Source organism: Nothobranchius furzeri, chromosome 4, assembly GCF_043380555.1.
Source record: "Nothobranchius furzeri strain GRZ-AD chromosome 4, NfurGRZ-RIMD1, whole genome shotgun sequence".
Lineage (NCBI taxonomy): Eukaryota > Metazoa > Chordata > Actinopteri > Cyprinodontiformes > Nothobranchiidae > Nothobranchius > Nothobranchius furzeri.
The window spans coordinates 7,008,776-7,036,531 of record NC_091744.1 but is presented as its reverse complement, the minus strand read 5'-3'; the positions used below and the strand labels follow the sequence as shown (position 1 = coordinate 7,036,531).

At 40.3% G+C, this 27,756-nt stretch overlaps 1 protein-coding gene across 3 annotated transcripts in view; it reads left to right on the top strand.

The window, feature by feature from the left end:
• rptor (regulatory associated protein of MTOR, complex 1) overlaps window positions 1-27,756 on the top strand; it is a 253,616-nt gene that overhangs the window by 96,404 nt on the left and 129,456 nt on the right. For 2 of the 3 annotated variants that reach the window (XM_070550035.1, XM_070550034.1), the window contains exon 7: window positions 6,180-6,355. In XM_070550035.1, the coding sequence (XP_070406136.1) occupies window positions 6,180-6,355 (176 nt within the window). The remainder of the gene's footprint in view (window positions 1-6,179; window positions 6,356-27,756) is intronic. The other variant, XM_070550033.1, reaches the window with a different exon arrangement.

Genomic DNA, 27,756 nt, shown 5'->3' with positions numbered 1-27,756 from the left:
GTTCCATCTCAACTCAAAATTGCTGCAGTCAGACCCATACTTGAAAACCCAGGTGCAGATCCAAACAACTTTAATAACCTTCGCTCCATTTCCAACCTACCTTTCATTTCAAAAATTCTGGAGAAAGTTGTCGTCTCCCAACTCCACTCTCACTTGGAACAAAACACTTTCCATGAACAATTTCAATCTGTTTATCACCCTGGTCACAGTACAGAAACTGCTCTCTTAAAAATCACTAATAATCTTCTGACTGCTGTTGATTCAGGCCTTCTTACCATCCTCATCCTGCTTGATCTGAGCTTTTGACACCATTTCTCATTCAGTTCTTCTTGACTGGCTCTCATCTATTGACATATCCCATCTCACACTTGACTGGTTCCTCTCCTATCTCTCAGGTTGCATACAATTTATACAGTTCAGATCAGACCCCTCCCCAGTTGTCAAAGGTGTGACCCATGGTTCTGTGTTGGGGCTCCATCTCTTCATTATCTACCTCCTTCCACTTGGTCATATCTTTCACAAATTTAACATTTATTTTCCCTGCTATGTCGATGACACCCAGCTTTACTTTTCCTTAAAACCCCAATCTCCACTTCCACCCCACTCCCTTTCTTCCTGTCTAACTGAAATTAAATCTTGGCTCACCACAAATTTTCTCAAACTTAACAGTGACAAAACAGAAATCCTTTTAGTTGGCACCAAATCCACCTCATCCAAAGCTCCCAGTTTTTCCCTTACTGTTGATTCCTCCTCTGTTTCTTCTTCCCTGCAGGTTAAGAGTCTGGGTGTCATCCTTGACACCACTCTTTCATTTCAATCCCACATCAGTAACATCACTCGGTCTGCCTACTTTCACCTGCGCAATATTAATCGCCTTCACCCCGCTCTCACCCCCCACTCTGCTTCCATACTTGTTCACAGCCTTGTCACCTCAAGAATTGACTACTGCAATTCACTCCAATTTGGTTTACCATAAAAGTCCATCCATAAGCTCCAACTGGTTAAAAATTCTGCTGCACGCTTAATTTCTAAAACCCCTGTGAGTCACCATGTCAGCCCTGTCCTGCAACAGCTTCACTGGCTTCCTGTTAGCCAACACATAGATTTCAAAATCCTTCTCCTCACATTTAAACTATCCATAACCTTTCTCCCCCATACCTGTCTGACCTCATTCACATTATCTCTCCCGTCCGTTCCCTCACATCATCATCCTCTATCACTCTCTCTGTCCCACTTTTCCGTCTCAGCACTATGGGGAGCAGAGCTGCTGAAAGCTCTGCTCCCCATCTCTGGAATTCTCTCCCTCAAGCCATCCGTAACTCTGACTCGCTCTCCTCCTTTAAATCTAGATTCAAACCTCACCTGTTTCAGACTGCATACTGCTAGTGTCACCTTTTCCATCTTCATTGGTTTTATTATCTAGTTTGTATTTTTAGGTTTCTGTGTGTGATTTTTGCCGTTTTTAACTTGGTTTCTATATTGTTATTTTATTGCTGTAAAGTGTCATAATAATAATAATAATAATAATAATAATAATAATAATTATTATTATTATTATTATTATTATTATTATTATTAACCCTCCCACTGTCCTAATGGGTGTGACCCCATGAGGAAAGTTGACCATTGAGCAGGGTTGATGGTTTATCCCTTGGTTCCATGTGGCAGGGGTGAGGAGTGAGCACCACCTCACCCCTGCCACGTGGACCTCAAGGGATAAACCATCAATCCTGCTCAATAGTCAACTTTCCCCATTGGGGTCACCCATTAGAACAGTGGGAGGGTTAATATGCTTCACTTTATTTGCTCCACACCTTGAAAATCTGCTTTTCCATACTATTACCAGTGTTGTGGAGTAACGCAGTACAAAGTAATTAATTACTGTAATGCATTGCTTTTTGCTGTAATATGGTAATGTAGGGCATTACAGGGAAAGAAATTGATAATAATTACTGACAATTGTCAGTAACGTGGTTATTACAATGCATTTTTAAACCCAGAATCAAGATGTGGGTTTCTTAAAAATTCAAATTGCGAGAAGCCCGATAAAAGGTCCATTATCTACATATATTACGTCATTTATGGACTCAGCTTTTCGGGCATTCTATGAGCAGAGAGGATGCAGCGCGCAGCAGTAATGACTCAAATACTCCAGCTGAGTCCTGCGCGCAGCCGCTGTAACATTCACAAAATCGCTTCACTAAAACAAAATAATTCACTTGTGACCGTTCATATCAGCCCATATTCTCTGGTACCTTCTGTACTTTTCTGACGTGCTTTGCCTCAGCTGAGTTCATAATCTGTGCCCCAGTGATTTCAACTCATTGCTGCAGGAGCGCAGCGCATATTAAGCTTTTTTTTGCATTTGGTAGATCCCATTGACTGATTAGTTAGAAAGAGGGAAATCTAGGAAACTGTTTTACTGGAAGACTGAGAAAAGGTGCAACATGCAGGAAGGTTAGAGAGAGAAAGGACAAGAAATTATTCAAATAAAATCAAGAAAACAAAACTAAGAAAAATAAGTTGGTTGATTTTTCCCCAATACACATATTTACCAGTGAAAAGCAATAATATATAAGCATCTAATATTTATACATGTGATCGAATCAGATCACCCTCAAAAGTCAGTCCCACATTCAGAGCCATATCAAAGTATTTGGGGACCAAGGCAAAATAGGCCCTGGAGCCCCCACCACCTCACTCCCTGCTCAGTTAATATATCATGGCAGCGTGCTGAGAGTACAGTTGTTGTTGCATTTATTTAATAAACAATCATTTTAAACAACTGTTATTAAATCTGACTGTTTTAACAGCAATCCTAGCTCAGATACCACACCACTTTCCACTGGATATGCCATGAGTTCACTGAGCGTCAGACTACTACTACTTTAAAGTGAAGGTAACAAGTAAAAAATAATGCATTACAAATTTGAATTAACTTGCCCAACACTGATTATTATTGCCATTGCTCTGCTTCTACTGTCTTTAACTTTGCTCATTCACTTTACAGCTGTGTCATATTGTTGCAGACCTTACCCAGCTTTGGAAAAAGGATAAAATAACGCAGTGCTTAGTTTCTTCCTGTTTAAACATCTAGGACACAAAACTACAACTTTGTGATGACTGAAGTGACTCATACCCATAGTCAACCATTCAAAATGCATGTTTGTTTGTCTAGGGCTGCTTTCGACAATGCATTACAACATTAAGCCGCGATGTAATTTTAGTCACTATAAAGTAATCTATTGGAAAACTCAGGCCAGATGCTTTTACATCAGATTGAAGTTGGTAAAAACTGCTGCCACCTAGCAGTCGGAGTATGAATTGCACCACACAAAAGAGTAAAAAAATCTATACACTGCTTTTAAATATGAATTCAGTATCTTAACACAAATGATTCAGCATATTGATATTTTCTTACAAACCTAGTAATTATGAGGAAACTAGTTTATAAGTAACTCTGCTTTGTTCTAATGTTTATTTAAGTTCATTGTTGCTACTTGACCTGTACCGATGTTAGTACCTCATCAATTTTGTGAAGGTAGAGGGAAATAAACATGTTGCTTTAATTCTTCAATTATAATAAAAAATGAAACAATCATAAAATAGTTTATTATGTAATGTCTGTAATAATATATTATAACCGTAATATAATGTCTAACTGTAATATGATGTATAATGTGACTTTACTGTGTATTTGATTACTTTCCAAATAACTACCAGGTAAATACTTGATCAATTAGTATTTACCCGGAAATAAATAAAACATAGTTTAAGTGTCATCTGCTGTGTATTTCTCTCATTTAGTGGAGATGCTTCTTGTTTTCTTGAATTTTCTAAAGTTCCACACAGGGCTGGACGATATGACCTAAAATCAGTATCACGATATATTGAGGATTTCACCTCAATAACGATAAGTGGACAATGACTACAGGTATGCGCAGAAACAAAAGTTGTCCACTAGATGGCGCTGTCACACGTATAACGTTGAGTCACATTTTTATGCGACTCAAGGTGGTACAGCTTCTTAAAGGGACATGAACGTTGTCAACCTACACACATCTTTTCATTTCTTTATTATCAGATTTATTGACATGGGAAAAAAATTATCGCGATAATAGTCACAAATTTCAATAACGATAAATTTTCTATTTATTGCCCAACCCTAGTTCCACAGATATATTTTTCACATTTAAAGATGTTTCAAGCCTAAAGCCTTTTGCAATGAGTCTGTTATTATGATTTGTGTATAATTATGGAGTTTTTTATTTACTATTTTAATGTTAACACACTAGTTTGTCACAGTTTTCTCATATTTCTCACCCCATTCTCTCCTCCTCCTTCTCCTCAGTCACCTGTTACTCCTGAAGTGTTAGCAAACACAGAAATTGTTTTAATACTTAGCACCTTTCCATTAAACATATTCTACTTCAGTGAGCAGCTGTGGTGAAGTGTGTACAGCTCCCACACTTGGCTATTCCATCGTGATTGCATCTTTAATGTCTGGCATCAGTGTTGAGGTAAAAGCGGTGGCATGTTGATACCTAAAATAAAATACAGTTTTCTGGACTGAGATGTCTGATGTTTTTCTTGGGATTTGCTTTAGCCACTCTTCCAGTTTCGGGTTTACCGTCCCGAATGCCCAGATGACCACAGGCACCAACAGATTGGACTGGCACTCTAAAGTTGCAAATGCTACACTCTGGCCACAGAGGGCCCTGTAAAGGGTCATTTTAGCACATAGTGACTCAAGAAAATGATTTAAAATATGACAAATTTGCATAGTATGGCTTTAAGGGTTAAAGGTAGGACAGGAGTTCCTGAAAAGGTGTTCAACCAAGCTCCAGTTTAAAAATAGAGAGTTGAAGTGGCCAATCCCCTTTTTTCTGGGCCCCTGTCCAGCATGTTTTAGTTGTTTCTCTGCTCCAACACACCTTATTCAATAGTTGAATTACCTGTTCAACAGATCATCCACCTTTGCAAAGGCCTGTCAATCACCACTGATTCAAATCAAGAGTGTTGAAACAGGGAACCAACTAAAACATGCAGGATAGGGGATCTTGAAGATCAGGATTGGAGAGCATTGGCCTAGAGGTAATTGTCTGGAATTTTTTATTTTATTGTGGAAGGTACTTACAAATTTATCCATGGTCCTTTTCAAATGTTTCTCCAGTTTATAATGATTGAAATAGATTTCAAAAGGTTAAATGAAGGTGAGGATTTTATGTCCTCCTCCACTTGAATGGGACGTTGGTTTAAATCTTGTATTTTGCCTTCTTTAAGACCCACGGCTCATTAAAGCCCACTCAGCAAAAAACACAAGCTGTATGAAACTCCAGGCAAACACATCAACATTCCTGCAGCACAATCAGACTATAAATGGTCAAGAGCTCCACGTATAATTAAAGTTTTACATGATCGTCCTGACTCCTCTACATCTCACATTTAGGGGGATCAACTCAGCCGACCCAGAATGTAAAAATAGCTCCACGAATCTGCTTCTGAATAGAAAGATTTGTTTACCACCACAAAGGTAAAAAACAAAACAGCCAAGGGAATTAAAAGTTAACTCGCTGGCATGAAAACAAAATGTTGCTTTTTTGTTGTGATAATCAGAGTCATCTGTTATTGTGCTTTGCTCAAGAAATGAAGATGTAAAACAATATAAAGTTTATATTAAGACAGGTTTCCTCCTGATTTTTGCACAATTACTAAAACAACAAAAACACCAAAATGTAATGATTACTTTTAAATTAATTAAATGTCCTTTTTTTTTTTAAATGTAGCAGCTTATAAACACAAATAAATAATGATAATAGATAATGTTAGAATGAGCTCACTCTGGTAGAAAAATGTATAGTGTTAAAGTTAAAAAGAAGTAAACAAATAAAAGCCATTTAATTAGCAGTTGGTGATGCAGAATTTTTAAGCACCACAGGTTTTTGTAGGTGGTAACTGGGTGCTGAAGCCATCACCTGTTGTGCATTCGTACAGAACATTTGGACCTTGGATCAGCTGTTGTCTTTGTTTTTAATCTAAGAAACATAAAATGTTCCAGTTTTCTGCTCTTTGAGCTGTTATTTTGCCATCATGTTTTTCCTGCTGATGATTCATCATCAGGAGAGTTTCTCTAGATTCCCCCTCAGAGTGAATTATTGTATGTTCGTTTGTCTGTTCAGGTCGCAGCCATCAATCCCAGCCACCCACTCGCACAGATGCCACTTCCTCCCTCCATGAAGAACTGCATCCAGCTGGCTGCCTGTGAGGCCAATGAGCTGCTGCCTATGAACCCTGACCTCCCTGCTGACCTCTTCACCTCCTGCCTCACCACACCCATCAAAATTGCTCTTCGGTGGTAATTCCTCTCTTAATTCTCTGATTTGGATTGAAACGGTTACTTACAGATTGTGATTTATTTGCCTTAGAAATGCAGTGAGAACACAGCGGATCTTGCTCAAGTCAAAGCTGCTTATGTGTTTCAATGGGATGGATTGTTCCCCTCTTCTTGGAGAGGTCACATGACTCAGAAGGCGGAGCTAATTGACAGATTCACACAACTTTAGCAAACAACGTCTTCTTACAGTATTTCCACGTGGACAAATTATTTGGGGCGTCATTACATTTATTCATATTTGGATTTTTCAGTATGGATCTTTTGGTGTGTTCTGTGTCAGTGTCTAATCGCGGGCTTTGGCTTCTCGCCCTTCGTAGCTGCTCGTAGTTGTCATTGGCTTGTAACAGCTTTCTGCTTGGTGCCACTCGCTGCCCAGGCTGTGGCGCTTCATGGGTACCAGCGGGATACGAGTATGAGTGATGGTAGATTTGGTCGAGAAGAGGTTTGTTCCCAAAAACGACCATCACTCATTTAGCTACATGATGAATTCAGCAATGAGGATGTGATGGAAACAAAAGACAAAAGTCAAACTGTGCAGAAAGACAAGCCAAGGTAACACCTTCAGTACAACCACACTTTATAGAGAACCCTGACTACCTGACAACTCAAATGTGTCAATATTACCATGATGCAGGTCTTTGTAATATCAATCTTTAGAATATAAGAGATTGTATCGGAAATACTTTGTGTTGGCAGCAAATTTCTTTACTTTAATAGTTGTTCAGTTCTGCTTGGTTTTTCAGTCTTAGCAACTAATAGTACGTAGTACTCAGTTTGAAGTTTTTTTTTCTGTAGAAATAAAAAAAAATATTTCAATGAACATACAGGTGACTAATACTATCAATAAAACAGGCTTTGGAGCAATTGTGCTGCCACATCCCCATAGTGGACAGCTGTTGTTTTTGCACGTGCGGGTAGTTATCATCCATTTATCGTTACCGACGTGAACAGCTCAATATACCATGATATCAATTTAAGGTCATGTCACCCAGCCCTGATCTGAATAATCAATCGTCACATGATTCAGTACTAATTTAGTGGCTCGCTGCTCAGACTTTCAGGGTAAGACGTTCATCTATTCTGTTCAGATTCAACTCTCCCTCGAGTTGCTGCTCAGCATTCAGCTGATGAGAAATATTCAGCTGTGATGAAAAATGTCAAACCACATCATCTGTGGCGATGCAGGGGCGGTGATCTCTACAGAGAAGGCTTCAGTAAAAATAGGTGAAAGATTTTCAGGCAGAATGAAGCTCTGCTGATACAGTGGCCCCATGTAAATGTGCTATGATGCATCATTCAAAGCACTGTAGTGATGGAGCTTCAAACCTTACCACAAGAGCAACCGAGGTTGCATCAGGCACTTAGCTGTGTGTGTGTGTGTGTGTGTGTGTGTGTGTGTGTGTGTGTGTGTGTGTGTGTGTGTACGTTTCTTTCTGTCTTCATCTGCCAGACGTTTTATGTCATTTTCATCCTGTTTTGAAGCCTCTAATCAGTTGATGTCATTCAGGGTGAATTTGTGGCAATAGTCTGGTGTTTTTGTGCCAACTGTTGTGGAAACAGCAGCTTTTTATTTTTATTTCACCTTTATTCACTGCCTAGCCAAACTGCAAGTCTCATTGACACATGATGTTTCCTTCCTTCAAGAGGCCTGCTTCTAGTGAGCGTAATAATGAAAATATAGTCAGTAATTAAACAAGAGTGTTAAATAAAGTAGAATAAAAAGACTAAAAATGGGCTCAATAGCTGAAATGCTGCCTTTTGTGGGAAGAAGGGCCTTTTTTCAAGTTCAGGTAATCCCAAAGGTAATTTAAAGGTGATGAAGGACAGTGAGTGTTGGCTGTGAGCTTTGATGCGATGACTCAAATGAAGATGAGTTGGATGGAGATCAAGGATGGATTTAAAATGTGCAGAAGTTTGACCGGGGACAAAGATGTCTGAGAGTTCACGGAATAAAACAATTAAGCATTAGATAATTAATGTCACAATCAAACATGGAAATTCCTCAATAAGTTTCTCTATTTTACCACAGTGATTGTGATTCTGTTGGTTTTTGAATGTCTCACCAACCCATGAAGGAATCCTGCAAAAAGAGAGACGCCATGATGGACAGTACTCAATTTAGACCAGAGCAATCAATCCTTGTCAGCGTTATTTCCTCCCACTGATGGGCCAAGCTCTACAGATAAACTAAACTGAAGACCAAGAAATAATGATTTTTTTATGTAATTATGTTTTTATTTGACACATTACTTAAATTATATTAATCATACATTTATATAAGATTTTAGGTAATGCCATGTTAAAATGTTTTTCATGCATTATGTATTTATTGATTTATTTTTTATGTGTGGTACCTTTGGCCCTGGAAAGTCAAGTGTCATGTGGAAGTATGTCAACATTCGTCTAATCCAGAAAAACTCTGCTTGGATTCAGGATGTTGGTCACTGTTGAGAGAAACACACCTGTTTGTCACAATGCTGTTTGTTAACCGCGTCAGGTTGCTAGAGGATAACTGGGTTAGTCTTCTTTGTTTAGATCATTTGATCTTCTCCTTTGATTGATTTATGTTGTAATGATTTAATTTACATCTATTTAATGAACCATAAGATGTGAGATTCCATAGGAAATATGAAATCAATCTTATGAACCTTTGGGTAATTTTAACCAGAAGATTGGAACTTTTTATTGCAGGGATTATGTAACCACTTCGTATTAACTGAGAGACAAGAGAAGAGAGAGTCACCTTTAAAATGTTTAAGAAGATTTATTTCTAAACAATTTTAAACAAGACTAACTCTAAACTCTAACTGATGAATCGATCTTGGTATGAATGAGACGTGAGATGAATGGTGTATGTGTGAGTGATGACAAAGAACTAACAAGCTGGATAAATTCTGTTGCACTTTACCAACCAAGCAACGATTCCTTTCAGAATAAAAGCTGAACTCACTGATCCTCAGGGTCCATCTGACACTGTCAACCAACTGTCACTTTTACCTGGAGGCAATCCAAAGACTAGTCTGTCGTATTGCTGACGCTGTTTCATCGGCTCCGGTACCTAAGGAGGGTCCGAGGACCTGGCATTCTGGATCTGTACGGAGGTCTCATCCTAAGGGTATGTGTGGAGCAACAAAATGGCATCTCCTGTGTTTATGAAACTCCGATCATAGCTTAAGTGCAAAACATCATGTCCCACTCAGACTTGCTTCTCCGGATACGAGAGTTCTGATGACAACATCACTCACACATACACCATTCATCTCACGTCTCATTCACACCAAGATCCATTCATCACCCAGAGTTTAGAGTTAGTCTTGTTTAAAATTGTTTAGAAATAAATCTTCTTTAACGTTTTAAAGGTGACTCTCTCTTCTCTTGTCTCTCAGTTAATATGAAGTGGTTACATAATCCCTGCAATAAAAAGTTCCAGTCTTCTGGTTAAAATTACCCAAAGGTTCATAAGATTGATTTCATATTTTCTATGGAATCTCACATCTTATTGTTCATTAAATAGATGTAAATTAAATCATTACAATGTTCAGAAAAAAATACTTTCTATTTTTTTCTAATCATTAAAATGTTCTGCTCATTAAAGATGCAATTAGCTAATCAGGATGTAGGTTTTTGAACAGGTCAGATTCTTACTCATTCAACAGACGAGTAAAAATTAGTGCAACTAATCAGCCAGCCATTTGTATTTGCTAATATTCAATCAGAATATTGTTATTGGGGGCATTTTATTTGTTTTATTGCAGTCATTGCAAACAAATCATGCAGCTCTCATATGGGCTAGCACTGGGCGATATGGCCTAAAATCAGTATCACGATATATTGAGGATTTCACCTCGATAACGATAAATAGACGGTACCTACAAGTACGCAGAAACAAAAGTTGTCCACTAGATGGGGCTGGCACATGTATTATTTTGAGTCACATTTTTACGTGACTCAAGGTGGTACAGCTTCTTAACTCATTAACTGCCAGCCGTTTCCTGATCGGTAAAGCTGTTCGCTGCCAGCGTTTATCACCGCTTTTACTGTTTTTTTAGAGTCACAGAACGTTGCACGCTAGGATGATGTCGACGCCAAAACAACCAAAACAAAGAGGAGACTCACCTCTTTCATCAGGAAGAATCCGTGCGTTTCGAGCTTTATCCGTTCTTTCATAATCTGTTGTTGAATTGTGATCGGCAGAAGCTTTTCCGGTTCGCTCATCACTTTTTTTAAAGGCAACGGCCCAAAGCGATCTCCTAACCCATGGATTTTCTGCTTTCTGATCACGTGACATGTGACGTACGCGGATGAAGATTGGCTTTAGAGCTGAGATGTTCTCACAGTGCGGGGGCTCGTTCCGATGCCCACACAGTAAAAAGATGCAAATGAAGACTTTAGTCGTTATTGGCAGTGAATGAGTTAAAGAGACATGAACGTTGCCGACCTACACACATCTTTACATTTTTTTATTATCAAATTCATTGACATTGGGAAAAATGTTCTTGATAAGAGTCAGAAATTTTGATAACGATAAATTTTTGATTTATTGCCCAGTCCTAATATGGACAAAAAGACATCATATAATTTAGAATAAGTTTTAATATTTTTTAACTCATAGCTTGTTGATCTCTGAGAGGTTTGTAGAAAATCTGAATAGGAAATAAGAGTTTTCTGGCCACACGGCCATCTCATACCTGAATTTTAGTGATTTTTAACTAATGTTTAACACTTTAAAGGTTCATTTTCTTAACATTATTATCCAGTAATAAACAAATGGTCCATCTATTAATGTTCCCGATATTGTTAACTATTAAGTGTCCTTAGGGTTAGGACAAAGGGCCAGGGGGGATATTTGCTTAGTCATGCATTACTTAATGTGGTTTCCAACTAATCTTATGAAATCAAAGTCTTTGTGTAAAATCTGATCAGTCGTTAATATTCTGCATCCAGCGCTTCATGAAGTGTGGACCCGAGTGTCCTTAGAGATGAATGTCTGTAGGATGGTTGACTTTCCAATGATGTGTCTGCCAGTTGTTTATGATGTGCTTCATGCCTATATAAATGTTTGAATTTTAAACAACATGAGGCCCAAAGTCTATTTCATCAACTGATACATTTATCTGTGTGGAAGCTCAAAGAACAATGTTAAATCATTCATACATCAATTTTCGGCCACTTGTCCGGGATCGGGCCGTGGGGGCAGTAGCCTAAGCAGGCCAGTTTGGAGGCCTAAGGATTTTTTTTTTCATGTGATGATGTCCTGTTGGCTTCATCAGAGCATGATCTCCAGCTCTCACTGAAGCGGTTTGCAGCCGAGTGTGAAGCAGCTCCTCTAAATCCAAGACCATGGTCTTGAGTCAGGTTGATGCCTTCTCCAGGTCAGGGATGAGGTCCTGGCCCAAGTGGAGGAGTTTAAGTATCTCTGGGTCTTACGTATTGGGTATTTTATGATAACACCGTTTTGAGTAATTTTCTGGTGTCAAACCGTGGTTCTCAGTAGGTTCTTTAAGTGAAACCTTCAGGCTTCTTCAGATCAGTGATTCCTCACTTGGTTTCAGAGATTCCTTGTGTCATGAAAACTGCAAAGTGTAGGCGATCAGCTCATCGTTAATGCACCTCACCTGCTGCCCAGATAAGTCTCTATCTGCAGTGTTCAAAAGGCCCTTTGGTGCCATAAATCAGTACCTGCCTTCACCCCCTCTTTTTTGTGCATTTTAATGACTGATTTCTCTTTGCAGACACTGAAAGTCACAGGGATGATTTAACAAATTTTCAGTTTGAATTTCAAACTTTTTTAAAACATCTAAGTGGAAGTGACATGTTACCTTCAGGGGGTGTCCTGCAGCTAGACAAATGTTTCTCCTCTGCCACAAATGTTCAAGAGTTTAGTTCATCATCCCCTCTGCTCTAAATCCTCTTCCTGCCATGACCTTCAGCATAATGAGGTCTCACTTCTGTGTCATTAATATTGATCAGTTACCATCATCCCCATTCTCAGAACATGCTGCTAAAGCCTGCTGGATTTTATTAACTCAATGATTCTATAAAAGGTGTGATGCTTTATTTGTTTAGACACCGTTTTGGACAAGTTTTAGTGAGTTTTATTATTATTTTTGAATTTTTCTGTAGCCAGAGTTCGAAAACAAGATCCTTTCATGTCTAGATGATGAATACATTAAAAATAAATTCTAATTTTAATGATTTTCTGACTTCGAAGCAACCTAACTCTAAGCTATTAACGCATTAAAAGTGGCTTAATATTTGGAAATTCTACTGATTATTGGCCAGTGGAGTCTGTCCACAGGTTTATGAGGTATTTGAAAACAGGTAAACTGGGTGAAGCCAAACAATCATTAACCCAGGCCTTCCACCGGATGTGTAAATGACGCGGAATGTAAAAGCTTGGTTTATGCTTGACACATTTACTTTCCGCTTGGTGATGCGGCTCGCAGATGGAACGCGCTTCACAACTCGCAGCGCTAATGGTTCATGCGGCTTGTCTCTGCGGTGAGCCAATATTCTCCCAAACTGTAGGGGGCAGCATGGAGCTTAACGGCATGCATCCAACACTACACCATAGTAGAAGTAAAAATTACTGTTGTTTACAACTTGGCATTCCAGCATTTTTTAACAGTGTCCTCATCTTTTCCGACAGTGCGAGCTATTTCTCTCTAAGAATTATTAACAACATGTTGATCACAGTGATCTCTGAGAGCTGAATCATACAAATGTCTGTATTGACGAACCTCTGCCATACTAGTTCTTGCCAGTCCGCCATGTTTTTCCGCATCCGACCGTCCGCGTGGTTAGAAAATTTCCTAGGTGCGCTGTGCGGAAAGTTTGGGCCGTGCGGAGGCGCGGTGGAGGGCCGCGCGGAGCCGTGCGAATCTCGCGGACGCATCAAGCATAAACCAAGCTTAATACACGTGTCTTCCCCGTGGTGCGCCCCTCCCCTCCTGGAGCAGTTCAGATGCTTATAGGCAATGAAGCTTTCTATGCAGCCAGTCCCAAAAGGTCACATAAAAGTCCCAGGAGAATTGCGAGATCATGCGCGATTTCATCAGTTCACACGATAACAAGCAAGAAGAAAAATGGCAGCATGTATCCAAAAAGTCAGTGGTTTATTTTTTCTGTTGTGTTATCCTCAGCTAAGAGGCGTTGCAGGATATAACATATTTTTTCTACTTAAAGTATCTTTCTGGAGTTTTCTTCTTTGTGAAATGATGTATGATTTTTCTGAAACCCGTAAAAGTGTTCGTCTGATATAATGTAAGCAATACTTCTTGTTTTTTTGTGCTAAGCACGCCCCTTGCCCCGCAGAGCTCCGTGCTTTACTGCTGTGCTTTGTCCGTGAGGGTGTTTGTGTTTGTGAATCTTGTAGGTGTGGTGCTGGAATTTCACCCGTATCACAGCATCACGCCTGAGTGTATGTAGGGGAAACGCTGGTTGTAGACGTTCGTCCTTTGAAGACTTTGCTGACGTATTTTACCTGCTGCTGCTTGGATCCCTGGCTGTAATGCACATAGCTTGCAATATAAAGAAGGACAACACCTGTCCCCCTCCTGCTCGTCTGTGTGACTGCAATAACCTGTCCTATGGGACCCTCACCATGTAACCCTCATGTCCATGCTGTCTCTGGAGGAGCAGATAGGAAACAAAACCTCATGTAACTTAAAATGAGCCAAAACTTCCTCCCAGTTTCTCTTGAAGCTGAATTTGACATCAGTTTATCATCATGAAACAAAAGAATAAAGTGGAACAAGAACTTCTGTCTTCTATTTCCCTCTACTTTTAACTTCTCCATGTCCCTACATAAAAGAGACAGATGATCACACTGCAGCCGCTATCACTCACCCCGCTCCCTCCCCAAGACCGGACCTCCCGACATCACAACACTCAGTCTGACTGAGTGCTTTGAGGAGAAATAATAATGAAGTTATGAAAATAATAATGCATGTTTGGAGGAGCGTCCTCTGATCCCCCCCCCCCAGTCGTTGATTGAGTGGAGCGCACAGCGCGACAACCCGCTCATTTAACATAATTCATGACCCAAATCCAACAGAACCGATTGGGCTGATTTGGTTCAGGTTCGGTCTCAGGTTACAACTCCAGTGCTCAGCCCTGTAGTACCACATAAAGGTGGACCAAAGTTTCCTACCCGGTAAATGTGGAGAACACCCGTTCTGACAGATTTGGATGCTACGCTGGTGCCGCCGTTAAAATAACAAAACCACATTCCACTATAATTGTATTGTTATGGTACACTGCAGAATGCCCGCATCTCGACGCATTGATTATTTGATTATTTTCCTCAGCTCTAACTATCCTACACCTCCCGGTCAGCCATCGGGGGTGGGGGTGGGGGGTGCGCGCAGGGTTTAGGGGCCACAAAGAGAGGGCTTGTGGGCTGGACGTGGCCCGTGGGCCACCATTTGAGGACCACAGCTCTATTCATCGGTCCACATGTCCTCTATTTTAGCATCACTCATGAATGGGGACACCAAGATACTCTTCCCCTTGCAGCAGAGGCTCACTCCCATCCCAGAGGAAGCATTCCAACTGTTTTGTGGTAATAATTGTGTGTTTCTACATAAAATGGAAACTAGAAGGGAAAATGTCAGTGTCTCCTCTAAAGCTTTAATGTGGTGCTTCACTGAAAAATTATCATTATATTATTTTTGATTATAATCGGTCACTGAGTTTTTCATGCAGGCTGAACATGAAAATAGTCTCCTACACCTATCTCCTGCATTAGCTTCTGAGAGAAAATAAACAGTGAAACTCTAGGATTGGAAAATCCTGACATATCTATGTCACACTGTCACTTAACATTCATGGACCCGCCCATCTTGGCTTGTGACCAGGAAGACTGTTGTTGGTTTAACGTTCAGGAAACAGCAGAACATCTCAGCTAGCAGAAGCTAACCTTTAGCATTAGCAACTCGACCACACAGCAGAACCCCTTCAGGCTTGTGTTATTTGTGGAGATAAAACATCAACGTTGCAGAGCAAACAGTCAGTGGTAGAGTCGATTTGCCAGTCGTGTTATCCGATCAGAGGTGAGATATCCAAATATCAGGAAATAAGACTACAAATCCTGCCATGTTCAGCTCAACACTGATCTGGCTACCTTCTAATTTCTGAAACAGGTGCACTGGAGATACCCCCCCCCCCCCCCCACTACAACTTAAAAGGCATACATTCCTAGTAAAGACCACTACAAACATATTAAAGTATGAGTAAAGTACCACTTTAATCAACTATAAATGACTTTTCTGGGGCATTAGTGCATCCTCTGGTCTGGTATGAAGTAAATCCTGCTCGTCTAAGATTAATTTTACTATGTGGTTATAGTTGGGGCTCTGTGCTAAAAATTTGGGTTCGTTTGGTTCGTTATTCCCTTGCCCCTCTAAGGTGAAAGCATATTCAACCATGAGATCTGCTCCTGCAGATTAAACATTCAAGCCACAGCTTGCATCAACCCGCAGTTTACACTCAAGATTTAGACCTATGGCTCCAAAAATAATCCAGCTTCCTGCATCATCCCATTCAGTCTTCATTTTTCTCTTCGGTTTTCTGCCTCCTTTTAATTATTTTTTAAATAAAGACATGCTGAGCTGGAGCTGTCTTCTTCTTAATCTCCAACAGTCCCAGAGTGAGATGGGATAAGAAAATGGTGGAGGGGATGGGCTGCCGCAGTTCAGCGGGGTTAGAGTGGGTGGATGGAGGAACGTACTGATGTGCTGGCTTACCTTGACTTTAAAACTTTAATGAGATGCATTGAGGGATAGATGATGGGGTTTACACAGAGAGAGTGAGTTGGGGAGAGCCGAGCGGCGTGGGTGAATGTGTACCTTTCATTGCTCAGCTGAGCAGAAAATCATTACTGATGGAGCGACTTCTTCAAGGGATTTCCCTGCTGCTGCGATGGATGGATGGATGCGGAGGGGTGTGCATCTGAAAATAGAGATGGGCGGGGGAGCAGCAACGATGGAATAAGATCTCAGGGTGCAGAGCAACCTTTCAGGCAGATTAGAGGACAGTCTCAGGGGCCTGTCATCGTGATGGACCAGTCGCTCTGTCAGCCGCTCCGGTTCAGAGGAAAATATCACCGCCTGCAGCATACACATCGATTTGAAATGTTAAAATCCTGATTCAGGGTGACTTTTAGTGATCTCCTAATAGGTTTTTTTCCACCAAAGTGGTTCCAGTGCTTGACCACACCTGGTGGTAAAGCCGGTTCTGAACCAATTCTATAAAAACAAAACCATTTCAGTGTGGTTGTGCTTGAAATCCTTGAAAATGCTTCAGTGTTATTGTGTTTTTACGGCAAGTTCTTGAATTTTTTATAAAGCACTTGGTTTTATCACGATTGCTTTTATGGGACAAGGATTTAGCATAAATATGTGTTTATCATCATGGTGCTGAAAAATCTTTAAACTCAGCTTGAAAGTGCTTGATTTTTACCGGACTGAAAAAGTCTCTTTTAGGTAGTGTTTGATCCGCAGTCTGAGACAAATTATTTACAGAGATTACAGATTGGTGATGTTATAAAATCACAAGTGTAGTTTATAAACATGGTATTTTAACTGCGATAAGAAAACATTTGAATCATTTAGAATTCCCTTTACATTCCTGGGCATTGCTAGGCTGGCAAGCCATCCTGTGTATGTGAATATAATCTGGCCACAACCCATTGACTGCTCTCAGCCGTGGGGCGGGATCTACAGTTGTCTTTCAAACTGTCTCTGCATGCTATTAGACAACAAACAATGTGGCATACTCACCGCTACAGATGTCAGTCAACAGGGCAGTCCGCCATACACCGTCAAAGAAGACGCAACGTCGTGCCCACTAAACAGATAGAGCGCTGTGATTGGAGCAGAACCAGACTATCCAGGGCCACAGAGGTTCCAATGGAGCATTCAAAAATAGGACACCCCCCACCCCCTCCTGTTCTTGAAAAGAAGTCTGGATGATGCCATGGACTGCTACCTCTGTGCACTGGTGCCTTGGTGACTCCTAGAAGTGGTGCCTCCTGCAGAAAGTGGTTGGAAGAAGATTTCTGAGTTTAGTTTTTAGTTGAGTTTTGGTGTCGTGTATGGAGGAATTAAGAGAGCTACTATAAAAGTAAGATTTTGGTGTCTAAAACAACTCAAACCTGTAATTACTCATTTGTACCCCAGGGACACTTGACAGTCCGTTATGTGATTAGAAGCTTTCCCGATTTTCTAAACCAAGTCATCAACTTCGGTTGTGATACTTTACCCAATCCCACCTCAGTAGGGGCTGATTATCCTCTTGTCCAGGATGGGGGGGGATCCTGTAAGTCCATCCTGAGACTTGAAACTGTTGCCATCCCTCTCATGCAGCTAGGGTTCTGTTGACAGTCCCAGCTCAATAACAGGACATTACAGTAATTTATTTTTATGTGTCCTGTTTTAACCAAAGTGTTTACACACACAACCTCCTAAAATGCTCTGTGGTCATGATTATCAGCTCCACACAACAGACTGGTTGTCCTCCAATGTATTTTAATGAACTAGAACAGAAATATCCTTCCTCACAGGCAATTTGCCAACATCATTACGGGTGTAATATTTCTTTTTCCTGCTGCTTCGAGGCTCCACATTCAAAATGTATCACAGCAAACGGGCATCTCCATTCCCAAGATTCAACACTGACGTCATTTCTGTCATCTTTCACTGTATGTTGTGTTTAGATGCAATCAGTAATGTCACAAGACGGTAATAAATACCTGCTGAGCTTCAGCGTGTTAGCAAAGGGTCTGCTAAATTAATGCATAAATATTTTCTATAAAACACCACAGGTTCTTCCAACTCTCTGCCTCTGGGATGCTGTTTTCTAGCATGTCTGTGAATATTTATGCACCGCTTAAAACCCAGGAATCACATAGACGCTGGTTCTGGGCTTGTCTTACATGTGCGTGCTTCAGCTTTGCTGCTTCTGCATATCTTTTGATGGATGGTGTTGGCTTTAAGTGAGGTCTCATTATCTCTATTCTCTGTAAACATTGTTTGAGGCTTGAAAAAACAGATTTGGCTGGAAAGGCAGCAGTTTGGGCGCACACACACAAATTTACAACACAGCCTCATTATGTTCAATGAGAACAATTGCTGCTCATCCTTCTCATTTCCAGCGTCTCTGGGAGAGACGGGGGAAATTAAACTTTCACAAGAGCACACACACCACTGTAATTTTATTCCGAAGTCCTGGCTTTAATAACAGAAATGCAAATCACTTATAAAAGTGTTGACACATTCATCTTCTCCCTCTTTTGATGTGCGATGAGCTACGGAGGAGGCCATTGCATAACACTGCTTTAGCTTTAGTTGGCAAGTTTCTCAACTTCACCCTGTGGATTTGTAAAGAGGAGCAGATTTACCTCAACAACCTTGACGCTCATACTGATGGCAAAAGTCTCAGACCTGTAGTGGTTGTACCACTCATGACTTATCTTTAGGTGAGGTTTACTATCATTTTCTCTTTGTCTTATTGGTTTTTCTTGTATTTTTGTGGTGATAATTACGAGATGAAAGAAAACTTCATCAAAATGAATGGGGTTTTAATTGTGAACTCTTTTCTGAAGATGTTTTCCCAAGTGCACAGATGTAGACCCATAAATCAGTCTGTTGACTGATTAGACTGACTTTTGCTTTTTGTTTAATTCAGTCATCTTCGCAGGTAGGCACATCCTTGGACAGCAATGCTTAAACTCTTAAGCGACTGGAAAAGGTGTGATGCTAACTCCAGGTTGGGGTGGAGGTCCTAACTCTAGTAGAGGAGTTTTGGTATCTTGGGGCTTTGTTCACAAGTGAACAAAGGTGAGAGTGGGAGATCAACTGACATATTTGGGCTAAACTGGTGAAGGGTGCTAAGTCAGACAGAACAGCTTTTGATTTGCTGGTCAATTTATGTTTAACCTCTCACCAAAGGTCACAGGGTGTCTTAGGGTACTGACAATGAAAGAACAAGATTACAAATAAAAGCAGCTGAAAGGAGTTTGCTGGCCAGACTCAATCTTGGAGATGGGGTGAGGAGCTCAAAGATCCAGGAGAGAATCTGAGTAGTCAGATGAGGTGGTTTGGGTATCTTAGCAGAAGTCCCCCCAGGCCAACCCAGGACACACTGGGGGATTATATCTTGTACATATTGTATATGCAGTATAGGAACTTTACTTTAAAAAGTAATTAGTTATAGTTACTGATTACTTTGTCAAAAAACTAACTCAGTTACAGAGTTACAAGATTATCAAAGTAACTAATTACAAAGAAAAATAACTATTTTGGTACTTGTTTCATTAAAGAATGCAAGAAAAATGGGTTCCCCTCTTAATTAAACTTACTTCATTTACTATAAATTACCACAATACTGAAATAAAAATGACCAATGACTGGAACATGATAGGATATATGCCCAAATTTTTTTAGAAAACTGAATCATTGAAATAAATGGCCACTTAACAGGAGGAACTGCAAACAGGAATTGTGTGATATTGAACAAGACCCCAATTAGCTAAAATTTATAATTGCAAATAGAAAAACTTTTAAAGGTCCCTGAGCCTTTAAATGGTCTCTCAGTCCAGTTAAATTATTGAAATAAATGTCATTTTGCACAGTATTCTAATTTTTCCAGCTTCACACAACTGTGTGATTTTAGTAGCATTTATGTTGCTGGTAATCTAGTAACGGTTAAATAAATAAACAAAAGTCCTTTCAAATCTGATGGAGGGCTTAAATGTACTAACTTGGGTCAGACCCAAACACAGAAGAGCTGAAGCTGGGTGGTGAAGAGACACAGGTAGTTCTAGCAACACCTGAGCACCCATGACGTTTGAGACTGATGCATCAGTGTTACAGCGGGGCTAAAGACATGATCAGAAACGGGTTACAGTTGGATGATCTAGGAAGGTAGAAGATCGTGACGTCTGAGCAGTGAACAGGTGAGCGGACCTTCGGAACGTCCGGCTCTCACGCAAAGAAGGGCACGGCTGCAGATTCACACCTGCAGCAGCTAATCTGTATGTCTGCAATTGTAGACCATCACGTCTTCCTCGTTCTTCACAGGCCGTGATGCGCTTTGGTGAAAATATCCGCCTCTGTAGCTCCCAATCAGCTGATAACAGCTTCAACACATCATGCTGCTGAGTTAGTAATGCACACATTTTCTTATAAGTAACAGAAACGGTGTTATGATAAAAGAAGACGGTAATTAATTAGATTACTCATTACTGAAAAAACTATATATTTTTTGTATAATGCCGTTATTTTAAATAGCGCTATTCCCATCACTGTGTATATGAAAAAAGTCCTTTGTCTTTATGTCCAACTGTTTTATCTTTTATCTTGTATGTTTTATCTTATCTGTTTTTCTTTGGTGTAAAGCTAATGTGTGTTGTAAATGAGAATGAGTTCTCAATCCACTCATTTGGTTAAATAAAGGTTCAATGAAAATTAAGAAAAATAAAATATCTCCAAACTGGCCAGGGAACGCCTCGGAGTCCCGGCGGCAGAGCTGTGGAAGGTTGCTAGGGACAAGACAGTTTAGTTTTTCTCATTAGGGCTGCTGCTCCCCTGACCTGGATAAAGTCCACATTTTTGAGTGTATATTTATGTTTCTAATGACTCTTGTCTTTTCTGGCATAGTGGAACTTTACTTAATAAATAAAGTGCTCAGGGAATGACTGCTAGGAGATTTAAAGGTGTGGAACACTGCAAGCCCATTTTCTAATGATCATTGCTGATTATAATCAGTCACTGAGTGTTTCATGCAGGCTGAACATGAAAATAGTCTCCTACACCAATCTCCTGCATTAGCTTCTGATGATGAAAGTAGGATTTGTAAAACCTGACAGATCTATGTCACACTGTCACTTAACTTTCATGGACTCACCCAACTTGACTCATGACAAGGAAGGCTGTTGTTGGTTCAGCGTCCAGGAAACAGTAGAAAATGTCTCGACTAGTAGAAGCTAACCGTTAGCATTAGCAACTTCACCACATGGCAGAAGCTTCTCCAGGCTTGTGTTATTTGTGGAGATGAAACATCCACGTTGCTAGTCAGTGGTAACGTTCTGAGGAGAGATGTTCAAAAATCAGGAAGTAACATTCCAAAACCTGCCGTCTGAAGTTCACCTGGAATGTGGGTCACTTATAGTTCCTGGAAATGGTGCACCGGGACGTCCTCCTGAATCTCAATTGTGGAAGTTGACCACGCCACTTTTGCAACCTTGATCTGCACTCTGCCCAAGTTAACATTGTTGCGCACAAAGGGTTTTACCCACAATCCATTGCTGCGTGGGATTGTTAAGAAGAAGGCGGAGCAACTGCTCTATTGCCATTACTGTAAACATATATTTTCAAACGACAGTAGTTAATTTTGGGACGATTAATGATATTTATTCATGTGCTGAACATTTTAGACAAGATTTAATGTGGATAACAGTTCATGTCAGTTTTGTCTGGTTGTTTGTTTGAAAGTTGTTAATAAAGATTTATTTTTTAAAGTAGCAAAGCGACCAGCATGCCAGTGTGCGTTGTAGACAATGACACGATGCTCCCTGTCCCATGTCAGCAATTGTTTTCACACTTGTGGCCTACGTACTCGAAGCTTTACTGCACACTTCCTCCAAGTGCACTTCGCAGAAGACTGTAGGGCACAGTGCGAACATAGGGATTGGACCTAAAACCCTCATTGGTTGACCTACAACATTTGTGTTGGTCAGAAGACTCAGCTGTCTGGTTGAGTGTCTCCACAGTGTGATTCTGTAAATTTAAGATATATTGCAGCTCAGTGACCCAATAGATGACTTCTGACAACCCAAGTGAACCTTCCAGCACATATAGCCGTGATAGAAGAAAAAAAAACATGGGAGAGGACAGGTGATTGGAGGTGTAATGAGCTGTAGAAGACAGTCTGCTCAGCAGGGACACGAGGAGACACTCTGTTCCTCCTCCACCTCCCACCCCAGGAGTAGCAGCGTCATTTTCTCAGATAAAGTTCACTTAATTCACTCCTTAAAGTTTAATATGTACATGCTCACTTCCTCCCCTTTCCACTCAGCGCCCACACATTCACTTGCCCTCATTCACCAGTTGGAATTAAGTTTGGCCACTCTTCCCTCTGTTGGTAATAATCACTCAGCATTTCTGCCCCCTAGCCTTTCAGACTTCATTTACATCATGTGTTTGTGTCCCATTCAATCTGAGACATTCATCTAGATGTAGTTTAGTGATGCAGACAAACACAGCACCCAACTGGAGGAGTTGTTCTAATAAATAAAGCTTAATGTCTTTCTTTAGTGTTCCGTTGTCTCTGTAATAACTTCATATTACGCGTTTTAATAAGATTGCTTGTGCATAAGCATTAACACACCCCTTATTGCTTTGCAGACGTTAATCTTCTTGCTACGTCATGAATTCTAATTATGTTTTCCTCTTGCAGCTTAGAAAAACATTTACAGTTTAATTTGGAGAGGTGTGTGTGGTAACTTTTGCTTGTTGTATTTCAGACAGATGCAATGAAATTCACAAAAACGTGAAGAAACTTTTTCCTTGTTGACAATAATGGAATTTTTTTCTAATGGAAACTGACAACTTCTTTAGATCTTTAAAACTCAGGTTCACAGAAAACACATCATTTAAAGTTGAAAGAGGTGACTGAATGGGATGACGAATTGCATCTAGGGGCCAATTGATATTGGTTTTTCTGTCACTGATACCAGTATGTAGTGGTCATGATCAGCCGATGGCCGATGTGTGCTGCTGATTTTTGGGCCAATTGTCATGGCTGATATCTAGGCGTTTCCATCTTACTTTCATGCTAAAATGTCACTGAAAACATCAGTTGATGCACAGCATTTCTGAAGCTGCTGAATCCGTTTTTGAACACTGAATTTGCCCTGGGGCACAATGACAATGTCAGTCCCTCTACCACCACTACCTAGCCTAGTGAACTAGACCAAATTCTTGCTTTGCAAAGTTTGGTCTAGGCATGCTCCATTGGAACCACCGTAGCTCCTACCAGGACTCTGGCTGGCCAATCACAACTCTCTAGAGGGGTTTCAAACACATAAAGAGCTGTGATTGGTCCATAATGGTGGGCCAATCATAGTGCTCTATCTGCTTAGTGAACAAATCACAGAGCTTTATCCGCTTTGTGGGCCAATCAGGGCACTCTATATGACTGGTGGGTGGGATGATGCAACAGAGTGAAACAAGAGGATGTCACATTCATTGTCCAGTGGAATGCGGAGATCATTTGAAAGACAACGGTAGAACCCGCCCCACAACCGAGAGCTGTCAATGGAGCGTGGCCAGACTAAATAATACATTTATTTAGTCTGGCTTGCCAGGCTAACCACTACCACCACCAGGCAGGGAGGGTTAAGTGTCTTGCCCAAGAACAGAATAGCAGAATTCTCTGCCGGGAGCCGGTATCGAACCTGCAACCTTCCAATTACTGAACAACCCACTCTACCTCCTGAGCTACTGCTGCCCCGAGTATTGAATCAACTAGGAGGTAATTTTAGTTGAAAATAATTTTAGAGTGTTTGTCATGCAGATGTTATTCAGTAACGTAAATATACATTTAAAATTAATTCTGTGGATGTGCCTGCCCTAAAAAATGGGCTTTTATTAAGTAGGTATATCGGCCGATGCATAAAAAATAGTGAATAATGGCACGATATATCAGCCGAACGATATGTTGATCTACCCCTAGTTGCAAGGCAGCTGTAATCATAGAAGCATGGAGAGAGCCTTAAAGGTGCAATACAGTTTTCTGCCTCTAGATTGTGCCCTATAAGAACAACTCCTGATTGTAATTTTCAAGGTGCAGTGTGTAAGAATATAGTGAGAATTTTATGGTGATGAAATCCCAAAAGCATCCTTTTTTTTAAAATCAGAACTGAAGTTGATCACAAGATTTAGACCCAAAAAGCAGGAAAAAAATATTAATCTGGACCATTTTTAAAGCAGTTTTAAAAGTGGAAGTTTTTGTCCTCTAATGGCTTGAGTGTATGGTACATTTTAAATCTGTTGCTATGTAAAAACCATAAATGCAAAAAATTCAAAATTTTAGAAATTTCATAACATAATCGATACTGATTTGTACTAAACACCCCAGGCAAAAAATGTCTTTTTTAGAAAATAACTCAGTTTTTTTTTTTCATAAATTACAGCAATGACTTTGAGTATTCAAACTGGCATTTCAAGGGTTAAAAGCCTCAAAATGATTGAATTTTTTCATGTTTGAGCAGGGCTGAAGTTGTTCAACAGATCTATGAAAAAAAAGCAAAAAAATAATGTATACATTTTTATGGCCACCTTTACAAGCGGACGTTTTTCTCCTCTAATGACTCTTTAGGATGAAATTTAAATTGAAGCCTGAGGGTTAATAATAAACAGTAAGCACGTTTGATGTGTGGTTCAGTTCAGAAAATCCAAATAATAGTTGAAATGATTTTAAGGATTTGCAGAATGATTTCCTTCTAATTACAGAGCATGCCCAGAATATCAGAGCGTTTTTTGATATATGAGAGCACAAACAGGAGTTTTTATAAAGCCAGGATAAAGTCAGCACGTAGATCAAAATTATTATAGACTCCAGCGGTATGAAACACTTCAGATTTCTCCTGACTACTCGTCCAATGTTTGTCTCTTGTCTTCCTCGTCTCTCATCTTTGTCGTTTATTCTGGAGGCATTACATTTCCTTCCTACACAGAGTTGGTTCTACACACACAGACCTTGATGTACACTCACCTTACCACTGCGTTCTGTTTACTTTTGGCCCGTCTATTTTTACTTGAATCCCACTTAAATCATCCCCAGTTGATGCCTCAAGACTCACTGGTGCCCATTTGTCCCCCAAAAACATACAAATGCATAAACAAAATGTGTGTTTGAGCTGACTAAGTAAAAGCAGAGCAGTCTTGGGTTTGTGTTGCCTTTGCCAAAACAAATTTGTTCTGATAAGTGGCAGTTGTGATGTGAAGTAGAACAGATTGTGTGTGTCGTGGCTTGGTTAATGAACTGCTGATCACAGAGTCCTTAGAACAAGTTGTTCTGGTCACATCTATCCTCCTCTTTGTTTCTCGAGTGTCAGACCCACTTTGGATCTCTGCTGATCTTTAAAGGGCCACTAAGTCACACTGTTGTCATGTGGGAACTCATTATTCTTCAGCAGCAGCAGGAGTTCAAGTGTCGGAGCCTCCGTCACACACAGTCAGGGTGGGTCAGATGCTGGGAACAAGTACTTGCTTCTCATGTGGCTTGTGTCGTTTTGGTGTTTTAAATAACATCCAATGTTGAAAACAATAGAATAGAAGCCAAAAGGACAAAATGTAGATTTATCGGGGTTTTCGTTCAACCTTTATCAGTGAAATTAGTTTTCATCTGCTCCTGTTCCCTTGTGTTGTTCTCAACTTTTTCTTTCTTTCTTTCTTTCTTTCTTTCTTTCTTTCTTTCTTTCTTTCTTTCTTTCTTTCTTTGTGTTGTCATGGAGGTGATGATTTTCCTGTGTCTGGTCAACAGAATATTGATCCTGTCAAGTCATCAGATTTCAGTGATTGGCGAATCCATACTTATAACTTCTGTTTTAATTTGTACTTTAATTCAACACCAAGAGAAATGCCCCTAATATTTTTTAGATGCCTCATTTATCTGAGTCAGAAACACGATCGCTGGATGTGAGAACAAACTTCTGAAATGATGCACCTGCTGGTTTTGATGCTGTTTGCTCAAATATTTGCATTTAGTTAAATCAGGAGTTGATAAATCCTCATTTTGTGAACATGTCTGTTCAGTACAAATGTGGAATGTTGCCGTCGCTATGGTAACTCTTCTCCCTATCCCAGCCTGGGCGGGACTGTGACCGGTGAAGGCCGTGGAACCGTATCTAGGAGTCACTGTGCCCTCTAACCCATTATCTCCCTCCCCTGTCCAAACGGAGGTGATGAGCGCTGCCCCATGCGGCTGCACGCACTGAAGTGAGGAGAGTCCCAACCCTACCTCCCCACCTAGTGGACACTTATGTTGTGTATCGTCTGAAGTCTGTGTGCATTTCTTTTTGAGGTGTTTCTTTGCATAGCAAAGCTGTCCCCTCTGTTGAGGGTAACTCTGAAGTGCCTTTTTTTCCCCTCCCCCTGACTCTATCCTCATATAAACCCTCTTGGTCTATTACGGTAGCGCGACTCGGGTTGCGAATGACCACAGTCACCAATTCTTGTCATGTGTCTATGTATGTATGTCTGATCTCAGAATTGTGTGTACTAAAACTCTAATTTCCCTCTGGGATTAATTAAGTATTTTTGAATTGAATGGAATTGAATTTATGATCTCAGATGGTCAGCTTTTTTACCTCAGGGTGGGTAATTTGGCAACCGATGCTTGTATTTAACATGGACTAGATAGTAGTAAACCGGTTATCTTTTTTAACTTAGACTTTGTCATCACTGAGTCATACCATTCCAAGATACAGGACCAGCTCAGCATGAAAATTAACAACAAAACTACACATTGTCTCTTTAAGGGCCGCATCAATTGTCACCCTCAAATTGGTGACTACATTCCTTAATCCTCTGTAACGCTGATCTGGGCCAAGGAGGCAAGGTCAGTCTCACCACCTGCTCCAGCTCTTTCACCAGGGCTGAGTATTAGGACCTCAGTTTTGGACTAATTTAGGAACAGTATATTAGATGCCATCCAGGACTTAACATCCATTTAACAATCCACTAGGGAAGACACAGAGCCACCTGCCCCCTGAGAGAGGAGATTTAAAAGTTGAGTTTAAATGATCAAATGGCTTACTCCCAATTTAGTGAACTTGGTTTGCTTTTCTGAACATATCACTTTATTTTATTGAAACTGTTGTCTACTCTTGTGGCTGCAATCAGTTGTTTGACAGTAATAATCTGTATACCTGAATCTAATTGTGTCCTAGTCCAGCTCTGAATGTGTTGTAGTCCTGAAATGTAAATTGGTGAGACAAAGCAATAAATATCTGAGGTAATAAAGTCCCCATTTTTTTATTTGGACTGCTAAAAAATGTAATAAACTGAATCCCATTTTCATTTGGCTTGCTATCCAGCTAAGTTTGTATTTAAAGTCTCTGTTATAAGTCCTGATTATGTTTAAGGACTCAAAAAACGTTCCTGGTTGTGATTTTTATTAATTTCCTTCACTTAATCCTATGTAACACTGATCTGTGTTTAATATGTGCACACACACACACACACACACACACACACACACACACACACACACACACACACACACACACACACACACACACACACCTGTTCTCCTACAGGTGTATGTGACTCACATCGAGCCGTGTGATTGTCAGG